This window comes from Eretmochelys imbricata, chromosome 3 (genome assembly GCF_965152235.1).
Source record: "Eretmochelys imbricata isolate rEreImb1 chromosome 3, rEreImb1.hap1, whole genome shotgun sequence".
NCBI classification, from domain to species: Eukaryota; Metazoa; Chordata; order Testudines; family Cheloniidae; genus Eretmochelys; species Eretmochelys imbricata.
Genome location: NC_135574.1, coordinates 45354933 through 45374533, shown reverse-complemented (window position 1 = coordinate 45374533; position 19601 = coordinate 45354933). Strand labels below are relative to the sequence as shown.

The window sequence follows — 19601 nt, the reverse complement described above, 5'->3', positions numbered from 1 at the left end:
ATGAAGGAAAAAGAAATGGTGGCATAGAAGAGGTGAGCCTTTCCATGACCCTTGGACGCAAGCAGCGACAACAAATCCAGGAGCTGTGCACCAGCTTTGTACCAATGTTTTCAGCCACCCCAGGACAGACAGAATAGGCGTACCACTCCATTGACACAGGTGATGCTCGCCCAATTAGAGCTGAACCCTACCGGATGGCTCCTCAAGCCAAAACTGCAAGAGAAAGGGAGATCAAGGACATGTTGCAGATGGGTGTAATCCGTCCCTCTGAGAGTACATGGGCCTCTCCAGTGGTTCTGGTTCCTAAACTTTTGCGTGGACTACCATAAACTAAATGCTGTAACTCTCCCAGAAAACTATCCAATGCCATGCATAGATGAGCTATTGGAGAAACTGGGACGTGCCCAGTTCATCTCCACCTTAGACTTAACTAAGGGGCACTGGCAAGTGCCACTAGATGACCCCGCCAAGGAAAGGTCAGCCTTCATCACCCATGTAGGGCTGTATTAATTTAATGTGCTCCCTTTTGGACTGCAAAATGCACCCACCACCTTTCAGAGACTGGTAGATAACCTTCTGGCTAGATTTGGGGAATTTGCAGTCGCCTATCTTGATGATGTGGCTATATTCTGAGATTCATGGGCAGAACATCTGGAACACCTCCAAGCTGTCTTGCAGTGCACAAGAGAGGCAGGATTTAGATTTTGGATTTGTTCTTCTAGATGGTTAGTGAGAGAGAATACAGGCTACTTTTCAGGAAACAAGTTAAGATTCACAACTTGCAGTTAGGAAAGGTCAACTTTATTTATGAATTAGCATATTAAGTAGATCGGTAATTGTTGAAGAATATTGAATACTAAAGTAATTTTTTCAGTCACTTTTTTGACTGCAACAATACTAATGCACAAGTTGTAGTAATATTAAAAAACTAGTAATAATGCCCCCATTTCATGATAATATGATTATAAAGCTGCCATACAAACTCTTGTGACAACAGTTATTGCCCTTATGATGCAAATGCAAATTATATAAGAAATAGCTGATACTGAAGTAACACAATTTAATAGTTTTTTGATTGGGTTTTCCATTATTTCCCTTTTGCACAGGTACTTAAATGCTTTGCCTATTTAAAAAAAAAGATATGATGCTGGCACAGCTGACTATCTATTTCAATGTGGATTTAGCAAGCAAAAGGGAAATTTCCTGAAAGAACAAGGCAATTTAGTAGTTGATAATCTCCAAATTTTAGCAAGAAGTTTCAGCTTACTATACTGTGAGAATTTCTAACAAGTTTAAAAATCAAATTCCAGCTCTTGAAAGAAAACTCTTCTGGTACGCATTATTTGGAAAGAATGAAACCACTCTGAGCAGCAGACACAAGAAGGGGCAGTTTATCTTTGCAGCAGTTTAATACAGGAGGCAGCCAAGTTTTTTTCCTTTTTACTCAAGTGTTATTTTTTAAAAGAATGAAAAATGAACGGGACCACATGACATGAGGTAGGACAAATATATATATATATATATATATGTAAAAAGATGCACTCAACTAAGAGCTGGTCTGCCTCAACTCCGTTCCTGTCTTCCTTGAACTCTCAAGTTTCTCTGTTAATGGGAACAGGCATTACTCCAGAAAGCCTAAACATTGATCATTTTGAATTTTTTTTAAAACTGTAGGTGAAAATGATAAATAATAAAGTGATCCCAAGTCCAGATTCCCCCATTTCTCTCAATCTGCAAACAACCTTTTCCCTGGTTTCAGAGTAACAGCGTGTTAGTCTGTATTCGCAAAAAGAAAAGGAGTACTTGTGGCACTTTAGAGACTAACCAATTTGAGCATAAGCTTTCATGAGCTACAGCTCACTTCATGGGATGCATACTGTGGAAAGTACAGAAGATCTTTTTATACACACAAAGCATGAAAAAATGGGTGTTTACCACTACAAAAGGTTTTCTCTCCCCCCACCCCACTCTCCTGCTGGTAATAGCTTATCTAAAGTGATCACTCTCCTTACAATGTGTATGATAATCAAGGTGGGCCATTTCCAGTACAAATCCAGGGTTTAACAAGAACGTCTGAGGGGGTGGGGGTAGGAAAAAACAAGGGGAAATAGGTTACCTTGCATAATGACGTAGCTACTCCCAGTCTCTATTCAAGCCTAAGTTAAATGTACCCTGACACTTAAAGAAATGAATAAGATAAGGTTTTTTAGAAACACCAAATAAAAGGGTTTGTTTTATTTTGTGCATGTTGTCACACTGCTTTTCTGCCCTGACTGCAGCATCAGGTAAACAAATTATTATTCTGGAATGTCTGCCATTATTTGTCATGTCAAGGTATATAGCAATATTTATGCTTGTGCTAAATTCATTGGCACATAAGCTCTGTCTGACTAAAAGGTCTTCCATTAAAAACACAATTTGATGTCTTGTGGACATGTCATGTTAGATTTCAGAACTATCAAGTATCTTCATGAATAGTGTGTTAAATGCATAAAGCTATCACTTTCTTGTCTCAATATGGTAATTGTAAATTAAAGGGTATTTACAACATCTATATTTAAACTATTCTCAGACAGAGTAGATAATAGAAACTTAAGTCTCCCCTGAAATAATGACTCAGAAGCACTGCTTCTTTTATCTTAACAGACATGAGCATTTGGTTTAGTAAGTATAATCTTGACAGTTCTATTTCAACCTGGTAAACTTACATTCTCTTCTTTGGTTGGAAAGAAGTTTATAAAACAGTACACCCATTTATATGTTAGCTACACTGATAAGTTCACACCTACACCATCATAGAATCATAGAATATCAGGGTTGGAAGGGACCGCTGAAGGTCATCTAGTCCAACCCCCTGCTCTAAGCAGGACCAATTCCCAGTTAAATCATCCCAGCCAGGGCTTTGTCAAGCCTGACCTTAAAAACTTCCAAGGAAGGAGATTCCACCACCTCCCTAGGCAACGCATTCCAGTGTTTCACCACCCTCTTAGTGAAAAAGTTTTTCCTAATATCCAATCTAAACCTCCCCCACTGCAACTTGAGACCATTACTCCTCGTTCTGTCATCTGCTACCATTGAGAACAGTCTAGAGCCATCCTCTTTGGAACCCCCTTTCAGGTAGTTGAAAGCAGCTATCAAATCCCCCCTCATTCTTCTCTTCTGCAGGCTAAACAATCCCAGCTCCCTCAGCCTCTCCTCATAAGTCATGTGTTCTAGACCCCTAATCATTTTTGTTGCCCTTTGCTGGACTCTTTCCAATTTATCCACATCCTTCTTGTAGTGTGGGGCCCAAAACTGGACACAGTACTCCAGATGAGGCCTCACCAATGTCGAATAGAGGGGGACGATCACGTCCCTCGATCTGCTCGCTATGCCCCTACTTATACATCCCAAAATGCCATTGGCCTTCTTGGCAACAAGGGCACACTGCTGACTCATATCCAGCTTCTCGTCCACTGTCACCCCTAGGTCCTTTTCCGTAGAACTGCTGCCTAGCCATTCGGTCCCTAGTCTGTAGCGGTGCATTGGATTCTTCCGTCCTAAGTGCAGGACCCTGCACTTATCCTTATTGAACCTCATCAGATTTCTTTTGGCCCAATCCTCCAATTTGTCTAGGTCCTTCTGTATCCTATCCCTCCCCTCCAGCGTATCTACCACTCCTCCCAGTTTAGTATCGTCCGCAAATTTGCTGAGAGTGCAATCCACACCATCCTCCACTAAAATGCTGGAACAGTCCCAATTTCACTTGAAAACCATTTTCAAAAGTTCACTACGAACAGTTTCATGAGTAAGTGCTACTCAATGTAAGAAAAGTTTGCAGAACAATGCCCTCTGTCAACATTTTGAAATTGGGTCAAGGAGCATCTCAGTCTCAGACTTTAAGGCCAGAAGGGACCATCATGATCATCTAGTCTGACCTCCTGCATATTTCAGGCCAGAGTACCTCACCCACCCGCTCCTGCAACTCATAACCTCTGGCTGAACTACTGAAGTCTTCAAAACTTGATGTAAAGACTTCAAGTTATACAGAATCCACCGTTTACTCTAATTCAAACCAGCAAGTGACCCGTGTCCCATATAGCAGAAGAAGGCAAAAAATATTCCAGGTCCCAGGCAAACTGACCTGAGAGAAAATTGCTTCCTGACCCCAAATGTGGAGATCAGTTATACCCTGAGCACCTGAGAAACAATTTTCTGTTGTAAATCAGAGCCTTCCTCTTCCATCTCTGGCTGTTGGAGATATTTACTACAGCAAATGCAGACAGGCCATATGCCATTGTAGGCAACCTCACCATATCACTCCCTCCATAAATGTAACAAACTCAGACCTGTAACCAGTTAAATTTTTTGCCTCCACTGCTCTCCTTGAAAGGCTGTTCCAGAACTTCACTTCTCTGATGGGTAGAATCCTACAACTAATTTCAAGCCTAAACTTGTTCATGGATAGTTTATATCCATCTGTTCCTGTGCCGCCACTAGCCCTTAACTTAAATAATGCCTCTCCCTCCCTGGTATTTATCCTTCTGATGTATTGAGAGAGAGCAGTCATATCTCCCTCAGCTTCTCTTTTTGTTAGGCTAAAGAAGCCAAATTCCTTAAGTTTCCTCTCATAAGCCAGATTCTCCATTTCTCTGATTATCCTAGTAGCATCTGTTCCAGTCGGAACTCATCTTTCTTAAACATGGGAGACCAGAATTGCACACAGTATTCCAGATGAGGTCTCACCAGTGCCTTGTACAATGGTAACAACACTTCCCTCTCTCTACTGGAAATACATCACCTCACGCATCCTAGGTTTGCATTAGTCTTTATCATGGCTGGAGTAATTGGGGAAGGGCGGGTTGCCTGTGAGGTGTGACAGTCCACTAAGGTTTACAAATGGATTCTGAGCCCAAAAAGGTTGAGAACTCCTGCTTTATATCAATAAAAAGATCCCAGAAGTGAATAGAGAGCCAGCAAATCAATTGGAGCACCGAAGCAAAGCTCCCGGTGACTACCACCAATCAATAAATAAGCAGTTGAATAACATACCAGCCATAACTTTTGAGTGAACTTCAAGAGTCATGCCATGTAGAGAACATTACAGTAATCCAGCCTGTATCTAGAGTGTGTTTTTTGACTGTTTATTTTTCCTGAACCTGTTTTCATAGCTTTAGAATACTTGAAATGAAACAGGCCACTCATACTCTGGGCACATCTATACTTTCCTCCGGAGCGATTGATCTGGCGGGGGGTCGATTTATCGTGTCTAGTGAAGACACGATAAATTGACTGCCGAGCACTCTCCCGTCGACTCCAGTACTCCACCGGAGCGAGAAGCGTAGGCGGAGTTGATGGGGGAGCGTCAGCAATGGACCTACAGCAGTGTAGACACCGCAGTAAGTAGATCTAAGTACATCCACTTCAGCTATGTTATTCACATAGCTGAAGTTGCATAACTTAGATCGATACCACCCCTCCCCCCCCCTCGCGCGTAGACCAGGTCTAAAGGTTTAAGACATGCTGTCATAACATCAATCCAGGTATTCAGTAATTATTTCTATTTTATATTCACCTCAACAGACTAGGCAGTGTTGATTAACACATTTGCTACTGTGCTCACTACTAAATGTAAATATGTTAAGCCATTTCAGAAATACTAGTAATCTCTGATGGATTGCTAAAGAGGATTCTGAAGCATCATTTTGTTTAAACGATATGGCAGTGTCACTCAGTCTCCACCCAACTCCAAGGATTAAGTTAAACATGCACATGGCCTAGACTTTAGTGACTCAAATTTAAATACTGGAAGCACCCAAAATCCTGACATAATCTCATATCTTAAAACAGGGAAAGGAAAGATTTTTCCAATTATTTATTTTTCACGGTTACTTCAAGCTGGGTCTTCAAGTTATGTTGAGACATTTTTGTGTATGATAAAGGCAGAGAAAGAGTCTTTCTGCAGATTTATAATAATTAATATGCTGTCTATTTACAGAAAGAATAAAATGGTTCTAATTTGTGATGAGAGGACAACGTATTGTATGCAAGCATTTTTTTCTGTAGGTTATTTTGCAACTTGGGTATTTGCCATTTGCTAGTACGAGTTAAATGTAATGTATGTGTTCACTATGCTATTATTTCATGGCACATTGGGCTGGAAAGAAAATGGAAGGATTCTTATCCAGATTGACAGGAAGCACAAATATTTAATGTATTCACGTGGTAAAATTTCAAACACAAACGCAACAGTATAAATCTGACTTCACTGTAATATTAATACTTAAAACTGGTTAGATATATTACATAAATATTTGAACGTAAGCTTGCTTTGTGCAAAAAATGATCACTTTCATTAGCAGAAATATTTTTAAGCAGCCAACAATTTTGAGAGCATTTATTGTTAATTATAACATGAAATTGCTATGAGGTATAACTTAATTCAAAGTAAATTTTACCCATATAACATAGGGCAGAATTTGGCCCTTTTAAAAAACAAAATACACACACAAACACAGATATGATAATATATAGCTACTAAAACTGAACTAAGCCAGCATTACAGAAGTGTCATGAAAATCTAACCACCAAGACATGTACTAATTCGCCTTCTACCATGCCCTAATAATAATAATTGTATCACTTACCTACCCACAAAAAAAAGTTCTCACACAGGGCAAATAAGAGTTTTGCATTGCTAAACTAAATGACATTTCACACGCTAGCCCAGGGGTTGGCAACCTTCAGCACGTGGCCCATCAGGGTAATCCACTGGCGGGCCACCAGACATTTTGTTTATGTTGACCATCTTCAGGCACGGCCCCCCGCAGTTCCCAGTGGCCACGGTTTGCCATTCCTGGCCAATGGGAGCTGCGGGAGGTGGCGGCCAGCATGTCCCTGCAGCCTGCGCCGCTTCCTGCAGCTCCCATTGGCCAGGAATGGTGAACCGTGGCTACCGGGAGCTGCGGAGTGCTGTGCCTGTGGACGGTCAATGTCTCGCGGCCCGCCAGCGGATTACCCCAATGGGCCGTGTGCCAAAGGTTGCCGACCCCTGCACTAGCCAAAGACCGACAGAAAAACTCTGTCAACTATTTAGTTGTCAACTTAAATCCACTTTTTACTTTTATAAACCTGAACAGACAAGTTTGCTCTTTTCATTTTAACAAAATATGTCCATACTAAGCCCCAATTGAGGATAGAATGTGCTTAAATGCTGTTCTGAGTACAGATGCCTTCTGGAATTAGGGCCTTAAGTAAGCACATTAGAGCTTTGACTGAAAACATACTATCGAGTATAAACTTCTTTTGATTGACTATTCAAAAAGGCCACTTTAATATTTGAAGAAAGTCATACCATGCTGAATCCTTGAATACTGAAGAGTATTAAGACCAAATAATCTTTACCATGGTTTCAGCTTTAAAACAAGTGCCATCATTAGGACTCATCATTAAAAATGTTTGTGTGTATATTTCATAGAAAGGTAGGGCTGGAAGTGACTTCAAGAGGACATCTAGTCCAGTGTACTGACCATCCCTTACTGGTGTTGGTCTATCCTGTTCTTAAAACCTCCAAAGACAGGGATTCTACAACCTCCCCTGGAAGCCCATTCTAGTAGTTAACTATCCTTATAGTGAGAAAGATTTTGCTAACATCTAACCTAAATCTCCCTTGCTGCAGATTAAGCTGATTATTTCTTGTCCTGCCTTCAATGGACATGGAGAACAACTGATCACCATTCTTTTTCAAAATGTGTCACTTTCTTGACCCATACTCAAAGTGTGATCCACCATAATCTGCAGATCCTTTACAGAAGTACTACTGCCTTGCCCATTTATTCCCCATTTTATTTTTCCTTCTTAAGTATAATATTTTGCACTTCCTCCATAGCACTTACAACCCACCAAGTTTGGATTTATTCACACATTTTATGTGCACACTCTCCACCACATTATCCAAGTCATTAATGAAAATATTAAACGGTACTAGACACAGGACAGACTTATTTCTTTAGTTTGACTATGAGGATGTCATGTGGGACTCTGTCAAAAGCCTTATTAAAATCAAGATAATTAGTGTCTACTGCTTCTCCCCTATCCAGTAGGCCAGTAACACTGTCAAGAAAGAAAATTAGATTGGTTTGGCATGATCTGTTCTTGACAAATCCATGTTGGCTACTACTTATAACCCTATTATGCTTCAGATGCTTACAAACTGATTGTTTACTAATTTGTTCCAGTATCCTTCCTGGAACCGAAGTCAGGCAAACTGGTCTATAATTCCCTTGGTCCTCTTGTTCCCCTCTTTAAAGACAGGTAATATGTTTGTTCTGTTCCAATCCTTTGGGACCTCACCCATCCTCTGTGAGTTCTCGAAGATAATAGCTAGTAATTCTGAGATTGCTTCAGCTAGTTCCTTAAGTACCCAAAGGGGAATTCCATCAACTTGGATACATTTGGAAGTATGCCTACAGTACAGAGACTATACTGGCACAGCCAAATCTCTGTAGTTATGGCAGCAAAACTCTGTTAGTGTAGATGCAGCCTATATCAACGGTATGGGTCTTTGCCATCGGAGTACAAACATCATCTTCCTAAATGATGGTAGCTATGTTGACAGAAGCATTCTTCCTTTGATATAACTGTGTCTATCCTGGGGGTTCGGTTGGCATAGCTACCTCAGGCAGGGGTGTAGATTTTTCACATTCCTAACTGGATGCAGCTATGTTGACCTAACTTTTAAGTGCAGACCAGGCTTAACTTATCTAAATATTCTTTAACCTGTACATTCCCTATTCTGGATTATGGTCCTTTCCCCATGTTGTTAATGTTAATTGTGTTAAGTATCTGGACAAAATTAACCATTTTAGTGAAGACTGACGCAAAACAGGCATTAAACACCTCATACTTCTTGATGTCATCCATCATTAGCTCTCCTTCCCCGCTAAGTAGAGGACCTACACTTTCCTTTGTCTTTCTCTTGCTCCTACTGTACTTATAAGACCTCTTCTTAATGCCTTCTATGTCCCTTGGTAGGTGTAACCCATTTTGTGCCTTAGCCTTTCTGATTTTGTCCCTACATGCTTGTGCTATTCTTTTGTACTCATCCTTAGCAATTTGTCCATGTTTCCACTTTTTGTAATATTCCTTTTTCATATAATTTAAAGCATAGCTGATCAACTGAGATATCTCAAGTGTTACCAACTGGGTTATAATGCACAAAGCCAACAAGGGGGGAAACACAACATATTAATGTACAATAACTAATACAAATGAAAGCATAGTGATTCCAACCACTGATCCACGGACCATAGAGGGAGTCATGAGAAAAGTCACTTGGCAGTAACAGTTGTTCTTCAAATAGAAAATTATCAAGAGATTTTCCCTGTAGCAGACTAAGTTATTCAGCTTTAAAATGTCACTTACATTAAAAATGATTAATCATCCTGACAGCTGATTAATTAAACATTTTGTAAGAATGTTTCTTGACTTTCAAAAGACCAAACTAATTTGATATACAGTTTAAAAAAAAAATCAGTCTGACAGGCATTACTACAGTAAGCAAGAAGCTATTTTAAAATATAGGGAACAGTGAAATTGGCTGTTTCTGGAAAGAAATTCAGCTGCTGTAATGGTAGCTCTAAGGTTTACTGGAGAAGAAAAGTTTGAACACTTAATTTTTCCTATGTAATATAGACTTTAGAGACTTTATAAACAGTGACTAACTAGAAGTCTTAATTATCAAGAATAATCAGTGAAAATACATAAAGAAAACATGCACATGGTTGCTTGTCTTGTAATTTACAAATATTAGTTATTTCTAATTCCTCTGATGTAGTCATTTCCAGTACAAAGATTGATTATTTAAAAATAATAATAAAATAAAGAGAAAAAAGTGTAATCTTACGGGAGTCTCAGCTTTCACCTGGGCCTGCAACTTGTTTCTCATTTCTTTTTCATTAAATTTGGCACTTCGTTTTACATAGATTCCTCCATGCTAGGACATAAACATTTCAAAATGAAAAGTATTTAGTATTTATCACGTACTACATTTGATGAAAAAACAAATGTTTGAATTTGGATACAAAATTTTTTAGATATTATGGTGACAGGTCATTAGAAGTATCTACTGAGATAAAATTAGCAGCCTGCATAGTAAAGAACATTCTCTCTCAGGATGAAAGACACACTATTTTACATTTGCATAAGCAATACATACTCTTCAACAAAGTTACATATAAAGGAGAAATGTTATACATGCAGATCACAATGTCCACACAAATAATTAGAAAGCACCTGACCTGTCTCATTTAATAATGTTACTGAATCAGAAGTCAACACTGGAACTGACACGATGGTCTATTCCTACAAATACACACAAAGAAGTAACTTTATTAATGCAAGTAGTACCACTGAGATTAGTGGGACTGCTCACATGAGTAAAGTTATTCATTTGCATAAGTATTTGCAGATCAGAATTTTCAAATCTGGATGTCATGCTGTAAATAGCAACACAAGACAAATATTGAAGACACATGTAATAGGTATCATATTGAAGATACACATATGTATGTATGTATGTGCGTATGTAGTAACAAGCAGCACTGATCATATCACACTATTATACACTTTCACAAACAAAAGAAAGTCTGGTAATTGCAAAGAGAACATTAACCACTGATGATACTCAGATAAATGAAAATAACTACTTGCTTTAGAAGGCAAAAGATTCTTCACAACAATAGCATTTTCACTGGAAAACCTTATGAAAAACTAAACCATTTCCTGGAAAAGATTAGTTTTATAACTTGTCCCAGACATATTACTATTAACATTTTAAAACTGAGAGACCGATTGCACTATTAAGTTTGAAAAGAGAGAAACACAATGAAAGCAAAAAAGATAAAAAAGAGGATATAAATAAAATTTGCCTCTTAAAATAAATTCCTCATTGTTATAAATAACAATATTTTTGAATGTTCAAAATTAAAATCTGTTATCTTACCAAATCATCTTTTCATCACTGCTGCATATTTACTGCTTTTTCTAAGTACTGTAATAGACTACTTGCATTGATTTTTTTCAATAAAAATCTTTGAGAGATTTAAACACATAAGTAAAGAACATTCTCTTAGTGTCTCAAATAGATGTTTCATTAAATATATGAAAACTACATTAAGGTGCCAAGAGGATGATGGATTTTCAATAGGATGGTAAATATGGTCTTATGAGCAAACAACAATTTATTATCATTGAGAGAATGGAAGGCGGATAAGGCTAATAAATGAACCTTCAATTGAAGAGACAGATAGGTCTGCTATTTTGAGCTGGAGGAAGTACTCAGTATACATTAGATTGAGGCTGTGAGATGGGATCATTATCGTCATCCTCTGCCCAAATTGTGAACCTTTTCTATTTTAAAATAATGTAATGTTTTCCAGAGCTCACTAATATATCCTGAACAGAAATGGAACAAGATAGGAATAAATTCAGTTCCATTAGAAAACTAAATAAGGTGAACAGAGTATGTGTCTGATTGGCAGACTCAACCATCCTGTTGAGTACGCAAATCTGGAATGACAGGCAACATTTTGTACATCCCTTATGAGATGTGTAGTAAATCTGTGAACAAATGGGCGCTATTAAAATTATCTTCATGTCCCCCATAACACTCTGTTATTAGACATAATAGGAGGAAAGGCATGATGATATGAGGAACACATCTGAAATTGAATGTCTGTCCGTCTCTGCTCCCGAACAAAACTTCTGCCATTTTGCATTTTCTTTCATTGTGAAGAAGTCTGTCTATGGGTGTCCCTAGCATGTGAAGATTTCCTGTATCACTGAAGTTTTCAGTGACAGCTCAAAGGTGGCTATCTTGATTCTGCTTAGCTGGTCTTCCAGATGGCTGTTTTTCCCTGTTAGATGCATAGCCACATGTTGTGGAGAGGGCACCATTTCCATTGCCTCACTGCAAAATTAAGAATGGGCACCTTCCTGATTCTTCATATATATAATATTAGAGATGCTGTCCATAAGCACCTGAACAACTTTGTGCTGGACGTGAGGTTAGAATGTTTTTAAATGCCCAACAAACTGCTCTGAGCTCTAGAAGGTTTTAATATAATTTAACGTAATGTTGTCTTTGGGGGGATTCCAATGTCCCTGGACTGTGAACCTGCAGCAGTGAGCATACCATTCTATGTTGGATGCACATGCAGTATCTGTTATGGACGGAAGATGACTGAACGATACCCCTTTGAGGACATCGTAAGGTTGAGCTTGCTAATCTAGAGATATTAGCACTTTCTTTGGAATGGAAAGCTTTTGATTCATCTGTCTGCACTTTGTCTATAGTTTGCTGACAGCCAGCGCTATGAAGTTCTTATTTTGAGACATGCATATGTTGTTGAAGTTAAGAGTCCTATCAACTTGAGATAGAACATTACCCTTTGAGAGTGCCAAGTTTCTACTGCTGATTTTACATTCAGGAACCTCTCTTGAGAAAGAAGTACTCTGCTTATCTCAGAGTCTAACAGAGATAAGATTTGCTAACTGATTTGTTAGAGTGACTTCTTAGGGTTTATCATGAAACCATATTTCTGAAGAGAGTACATGTGCAGAGGACAGCATTACAAAAATGTTCCTTTAATGACACTTTTATTAGTCAATCCTCCAAATAAGGGTATACGAGAATTCCCTCTCTTCTTAGGTGAGCTGCTACTGCTGATTGATATTTTGAGAATACTATGCGGGCAGCATAACGTCCAAATGGAAGGATCCTGTACTGGAAGTAGTCCTCTCCCACTAAGAAACGACGGTATTTGCAATAAGAACAAGAGGAAATATGGAAATGCCTGTCCTTTAAATCATGAGCTGCAAGCCAATCTTTCAAAGTGAGGGTATGACAGAGGCTAGGGTAGCATACAGAAACAAGATGTGTTGATGAAAGTATTGAACTTCTTGAGGTTTAATATAAGGCAAAGGCTTCCACCTTTTATTTTGTGTCACAAGGAGAGATTGTGAGAGACCAAAGTGCCATGAATACCCAAGACTTCTGCAATAGCAGGGACTTGATTAGGTGAGAGATGCCCAGATGATCCCAGCATATGAACCATGCCCACTGCTTCAAAGGAAGGCCAAACAAACAAACAAACACACACACACACACAACCAACCACCAAACCCCCAAAGTCCCAGCCAATCTGACATGGGGAAGTTGCTTCCCAACCTGAAATCTGGCAACCTGTTATAACCCTGAACATGTGAGCAAGATACACCAGTCCAACATATAGAAAAAGGATTCTCTGTACCACCTCAGAGCACTAGTCCGAACCATTTATTATCCCGTCTCCTGCTCTGGCCAGTCTCTGCTTAAGAGGAAGGCTAAATAAATCAGCTTAGACTACACCTAGCCAATTGTGTACTGGAGAAAAAATTCTTTCCTGACCCCTCTAGGCAACCAGTGGAAGTCCTGGAGCATGAGGACCATCTACTTCACAGCATGATCGTGATACTGATATGACTCATGTTTACAAAGCCTTTTGTGGCCCTCAAGTGATTGGTATTATGTCAGTGAAAGACACTATTATTTTATTCAGTTTTACTGTTATATAAGCGTGCAGGTTTATTTTAAATTAGATGATAAACTTTTTTTTAGAAGTACCATCTCAAGGATTGAGTGATGCAGGTTCTATGGGGTGCAGTACATATTATCTCCTCTTTAGCCCTATTTTGAGGAGAGCTAGAATCTCTGATCTCAAAAGGTTCCTGTGAGAGGGAAGGAGAGTTGGTGACCATGAGTTGGTTGAGTTCAGGATCCTGACACAGGGAAGAAAGGTAAGCAGCAAGATACGGACCCTGGACTTCAGGAAAGCAGACTTCGACTCCCTCAGGGAACGGATGGGTAGGATCCCCTGGGGGACTAACATGAAGGGGAAAGGAGTCCAGGAGAGCTGGCTGTATTTCAAGGAATCCCTGTTGAGGTTACAGGGACAAACCATCCCGATGAGTCGAAAGAATAGTAAATATGGCAGGCAACCAGCTTGGCTTAACGGTGAAATCCTAGCGGATCTTAAACATAAAAAAGAAGCTCACAAGAAGTGGAAGGTTGGACATATGACCAGGGAAGAGTATAAAAATATTGCTCGGGCATGTAGGAATGAAATCAGGAGGGCCAAATCGCACCTGGAACTGCAGCTAGCAAGAGATGTCAAGAGTAACAAGAAGGGTTTCTTCAGGTATGTTGGCAACAAGAAGAAAGACAAGGAAAGTGTGGGCCCCTTACTGAATGAGGGAGGCAACCTAGTGACAGAGGATGTGGAAAAAGCTAATGTGCTCAATGCTTTTTTTGCCTCTGTCTTCACTAACAAGGACAGCTCCCAGACTGCTGCGCTGGGCATCACAACATGGGGAGTAGATGGCCAGCCCTCTGTGGAGAAAGAGGTAGTTAGGGACTATTTAGAAAAGCTGGACGTGCACAAGTCCTTGGGGCCGGACGAGTTGCATCCGAGAGTGCTAAAGGAATTGGCGGCTGTGATTGCAGAGCCATTGGCCATTATCTTTGAAAACTCGTGGCGAACGAGGGAAGTCCCAGATGACTGGAAAAAGGCTAATGTAGTGCCAATCTTTAAAAAAGGGAAGAAGGAGGATCCTGGGAACTACAGGCCAGTCAGCCTCACCTCAGTCCCCGGAAAAATCATGGAGCAGGTCCTCAAGGAATCAATCCTGAAGCACTTACATGACAGGAAAGTGATCAGCAACAGTCAGCATGGATTCACCAAGGGAAGATCATGCCTGACTAATCTAATCGCCTTCTATGATGAGATTACTGGTTCTGTGGATGAAGGGAAAGCAGTGGATGTACTGTTTCTTGACTTTAGCAAAGCTTTTGACACGGTCTCCCACAGTATTCTTGTCAGCAAGTTAAAGAAGTATGGGCTGGATGAATGCACTATAAGGTAGGTAGAAAGTTGGCTAGATTATCGGGCTCAACGGGTAGTGATCAATGGCTCCATGTCTAGTTGGCAGCCGGTGTCAAGTGGAGTGCCCCAGGGGTCGGTCCTGGGGCCGGTTTTGTTCAGTATCTTCATAAATGATCTGGAGGATGGTGTGGATTGCACTCTCAGCAAATTTGCGGATGATACTAAACTGGGAGGAGTGGTAGATATGCTGGAGGGCAGGGATAGGATACAGAGGGACCTAGACAAACTGGAGGATTGGGCCAAAAGAAATCTGATGAGGTTCAATAAGGATAAGTGCAGGGTCCTGCACTTAGGACGGAAGAACCCAATGCACCGCTACAGACTAGGGACCGAATGGCTAGGCAGCAGTTCTGCGGAAAAGGAACTAGGGGTGACAGTGGACGAGATATGAGTCAGCAGTGTGCCCTTGTTGCCAAGAAGGCCAATGGCATTTTGGAATGTATAAGTAGGGCCATAGCGAGCAGATCGAGGGACGTGATCGTTCCCCTCTATTCGACATTGGTGAGGCCTCATCTGGAGTACTGTGTGCAGTTTTGGGCCCCACACTACAAGAAGGATGTGGAAAAATTGGAGAGAGTCCAGCAAAGGGCAACAAAAATGATTAGGGGTCTGGAACACATGACTTATGAGGAGAGGCTGAGGGAACTGGGATTGGTTAGTCTGCAGAAGAGAAGAATGAGGGGGGATTTGATAGCTGCTTTCAACTACCTGAGAGGTGGTTCCAGAGAGGATGGTTCTAGACTATTCTCAGTGGTAGAAGAGGACAGGACAAGGAGTAATGGTCTCAAGTTGCAGCGGGGGAGGTTTAGGTTGGATATTAGGAAAAACTTTTTCACTAGGAGGGTGGTGAAACACTGGAATGCGTTACCTAGGGAGGTGGTAGAATCTCCTTCCTTAGAAGTTTTTAAGGTCAGGCTTGACAAAGCCCTGGCTGGGATGATTTAATTGGGGATTGGTCCTGCTTTGAGCAGGGGGTTGGACTAGATGACCTCCTGAGGTCCCTTCCAAACCTGATATTCTATGAGAGTATGATTGGAAGGATGGATTTTTTTTTTTAAATTGTATTGAATATCTTCTACAGACAATCTCTAAAATACACTTGTCCATAGGTAAGGCTAAGTTTTTGTCATGGCTATTTTTAGTAAAAGTCGGGGCAGGTCACAGGCATTAAAGAAAAAATCATGGAAGCCTTTGACCTCGTGACTTTTACTAAGAATATCTATGACAAAATGGGGAGCTCAGCTGTGGGATCGGCACACTACCTATAGAGGCTGGGCAGCTGCAGAGGCCTGCTCCCAGCTCTGGTTGAATTTATGGCGTGGTCCCCCTGCAGTGGCCAGGAGCTCCTGCCTCCCATGGGGGCCGGGAGCTACGGGGGACCCTGCAGCTCCCGGCTGAATTCACGGAGATCGCTGGAAGTCATGGATTCTGTGACTTCTGTGAGCTCCGTAAAAAAATCGTAGCCTTATCCATGGTTATAAAAGTCCAACAGTGCAAAAAAATGATATAGCCAGTCCTCAAATGGAGGGGCGTGAACCTGGATTAAGACTGGATCAGAGCTCTCGGGCCTTAGATCACAAAGTTGACATACTGCCCAATAACATAGCTACTCAAGATGCCTGGTTGCCCCTTGATCTCAGTTTGAAGCTCTTTTTTTTTGGTTTAGAAAACTGCCAAAGAGGCTGTTGCTGGTGATATTACTGTCTCCTTTGAGTAAGGTAAGAAGACAATCAAGGGTAGTGTTCTCTTTGGTATTTAAAACCTAGTACTTGTGGCCTTTTCCAGATGCCCAACTAACTGGCAGTATATCTATTTTCCATCTTTTACAGAAACTCATCAGTGCTGGTTCCCAATGGTCCTCCTCCTTTAAAAGGAAGATCCTCCACCTTAGCTCTATAGAGGCAGTCCCAAAAATTTAAGCCAAGCAGACCTTCTGATAGAAATCATAGTAGCTACAGCTCTAGTTGCTGCATCTGAAGTCAATAGATGCTATCAAGGCATGTCATGCTACTCAGAGACCTTCTGTTATGATAGCATGTTTTCTCTGTTCATTCAGGAGCAAGTCAATAAACACTGACATTTTCTTCCAAAGACGGCATTGTTAGTGCACTGTGGCTTGGTAATTCATGGAATTTAACTTAATGTGGAAGATGAGAAGACTTTTCTTCCCAATGTATTCATTTTCTTTCTATTTTTATCTGAGGAAATAGAGTGTACTAATCCACCCTTAGGTCTCTGAACAGCAGCTTCTGCTACCAAAGAGTCTGAAAAATCCTCTTGCGGTAAATATTCATATAATTTGTCCATCTTTTTAGACACTGACTAAACTGAGGATGGACTTGCCCAAATGAGCTTTGTGGGTTGCAGAAGCCCACATAGTATTAGAAGTGATATTCTGTTTGAAGAGTAAGAGCCACACTTAGCATGTTGCTCTCCAAAAAAAAGCATAAAAAGCGAGCATAAATTCAATGGAGCATTAACTCCGCATTACTTGTTCTGTCACTCCACCTCAGAAGGGAATCACAAAACCACTACAGGCTGATAGCCAGTTGAGGCATGGCTACTTACCCAGACAAGCAGTGATGGCTAGTAGGGGACTAGAAGGAAGCACAGAAAAAAGAGTATATAATATTTTTTGCTAAATTTTTCCCAAAATTCTCTGCTGACCTTTTATCCAGCATGGTTGCATTTTAGTGGAGAAGGACTGGGCAGAAACTGTTCTGCAGACCCACACAAAAACACTAAGGACAACTTTAGATACACAGATTTTTATATTTTTAGCTAACAGAACAATCCTGTGCCATAGCAGATGAATGTAAGGCGCTTCTTTGTTTGTTACCATTAGAAATACATATTTAAAAAAAGGAATTTGTTAGCTATGCAGTCATCTATAGATCCAGTTTCCTAATTTATATTGAATTTCTACTGTATTTGCTTTTGAATAATATCAAAATATATGTGTATGTCTCAAAAACAGATTTCTGGAGGTCCATAAGCACACTGTCTATATTTTCAATTTTTTCCCTCTGTACTTCAAAACATGTTTCTAGATCAACAATGAACTATGTTTACAAATATGTTTCCTTAGCGCCTGAATTCTGCACAACTGAGTAGCCAAAATATGTGTATATTCCAAACAGGATGTTTACCTGAGGTAGGGAATATAAATTCCATGAGTATTCCGTAAGTACATATCACTGGAAAGTTTTAGTGGAGTGTGAGTGACATCACTGACAGAGCATCAACAGGAAGAGGAGGAAGTGTTTTATGTTTTTGCAGTGTTTGGTGTGATAAAGACAATAAAAATACCTAATAGCTTGCACTACAGTCCTGGTGTATCCCTTTTCAGTCATTTAAACACATTTTCTTTAATACACACCCAACACTAGTGTCTGTAAACAGTCTTCCATTTGTGTCCATGGATTAGTAATATATCCATCTCTGTTTAATGTCTTTAATTGTGTGAAAAATATTGTGGGGCACACAAAACTACACAGGTTTAAGTTAATAACTATGTTCTGTATAAAAGTGTAGCCTACATTTACACTAATTTCCAGAGGAACAGTCTATTAACAGTCAGTATAGTAGTCAGGAAGTTGAACACAGAATATTCCAGCGAGCCATTGCAAGATTTTGGAAAATAACAAAAATAACTTTGGAGACCTAGTGACAGTGGATGCAATAGAGAACCTGAATTGTTAGCATTATAATAAAAGCAGAATTAGACCACCAGAGACATAGTGACTATATGCAAGGGAAACAATAGTGCTCTTTCCACAAATCATAGTCTCTCCTTGCACTCTGCAAGGCAGAGGAGAAATAAAAGAGCATTAGAAACTGTCACTTTGGTTTGGGGGCTTAAGTGGGTAGGGGAGGAAACACAGAAGGAAGGGTCACTGTCTCCACAGCACATTCTCCCCTTTTCTCAGGACCCAATAGAAGCCCCTTCACTGGAGCACCACAGGGTTTGGGCTCTGTGCGTATTGAGTTGAGTGGAGCAAGGAAGCAGATACCTTCTGTGGCATGCTCCCATCCATACCCACAAGGTGTTTGAGAATTGATGCTTGCTCCAAGCAGCACTGATTTTGAGTAAACCATCTCTACAACTACTAGTCCCAAGCTATGGAGATGCCAGCCACTGGCAGTAGTTACAGTTCAACCTCAATTATGACCAGAGTTATGAAATAATCAGTGAACCACATGCCTCATTTGAAACTGGAAGTACGCAGTCAGGCAGCAGCAGAGACCAAAAAGAGCAAATACAGTGCAGTATTGTGTTAAACATAAACTACTAAAAAAGAATAAAGGGAATGTTTAAAAAAAGATATGATAAGATAAGGTAAATGTTTGTGTGCTTGCTTCATTTAAATTAAGATGGTTAAAAGCAGCATTTTTCTTCTGCATAGTAAAGTTCAATGCTGTATTGAGTCAATATTCAGTTGTAAACTTTTGAAAGAACAAATGTAACGTTTTGTTCAGAGTTATACACATTTCAAAGTTACAAACAACATCTGTTCCCAAGGTGTTTGTAACTCTGAGGTTCTACTGTACTAAAGGAGCCATGCTGTCATGCGGGAGAGGTTGGCCTAGAAGCTTGTGCAGAACCACTAGTCCGTTATTGGTGTAATGAGATCCGTGCAG

General features: G+C 40.2%; 1 protein-coding gene across 4 annotated transcripts in view; it reads right to left on the bottom strand.

Moving 5' to 3' along the window:
• AGPAT5 (1-acylglycerol-3-phosphate O-acyltransferase 5) overlaps positions 1–19601 on the bottom strand; it is a 123768-nt gene that overhangs the window by 63698 nt on the left and 40469 nt on the right. For 3 of the 4 annotated variants that reach the window (XM_077812627.1, XM_077812628.1, XM_077812625.1), the window contains exon 4: positions 9884–9973. The exons of the other annotated variant lie outside the window; for it this stretch is intronic. In XM_077812627.1, coding sequence (XP_077668753.1) covers positions 9884–9973 — 90 coding nt within the window. The remainder of the gene's footprint in view (positions 1–9883; positions 9974–19601) is intronic. 4 annotated transcript variants of the gene reach the window in all.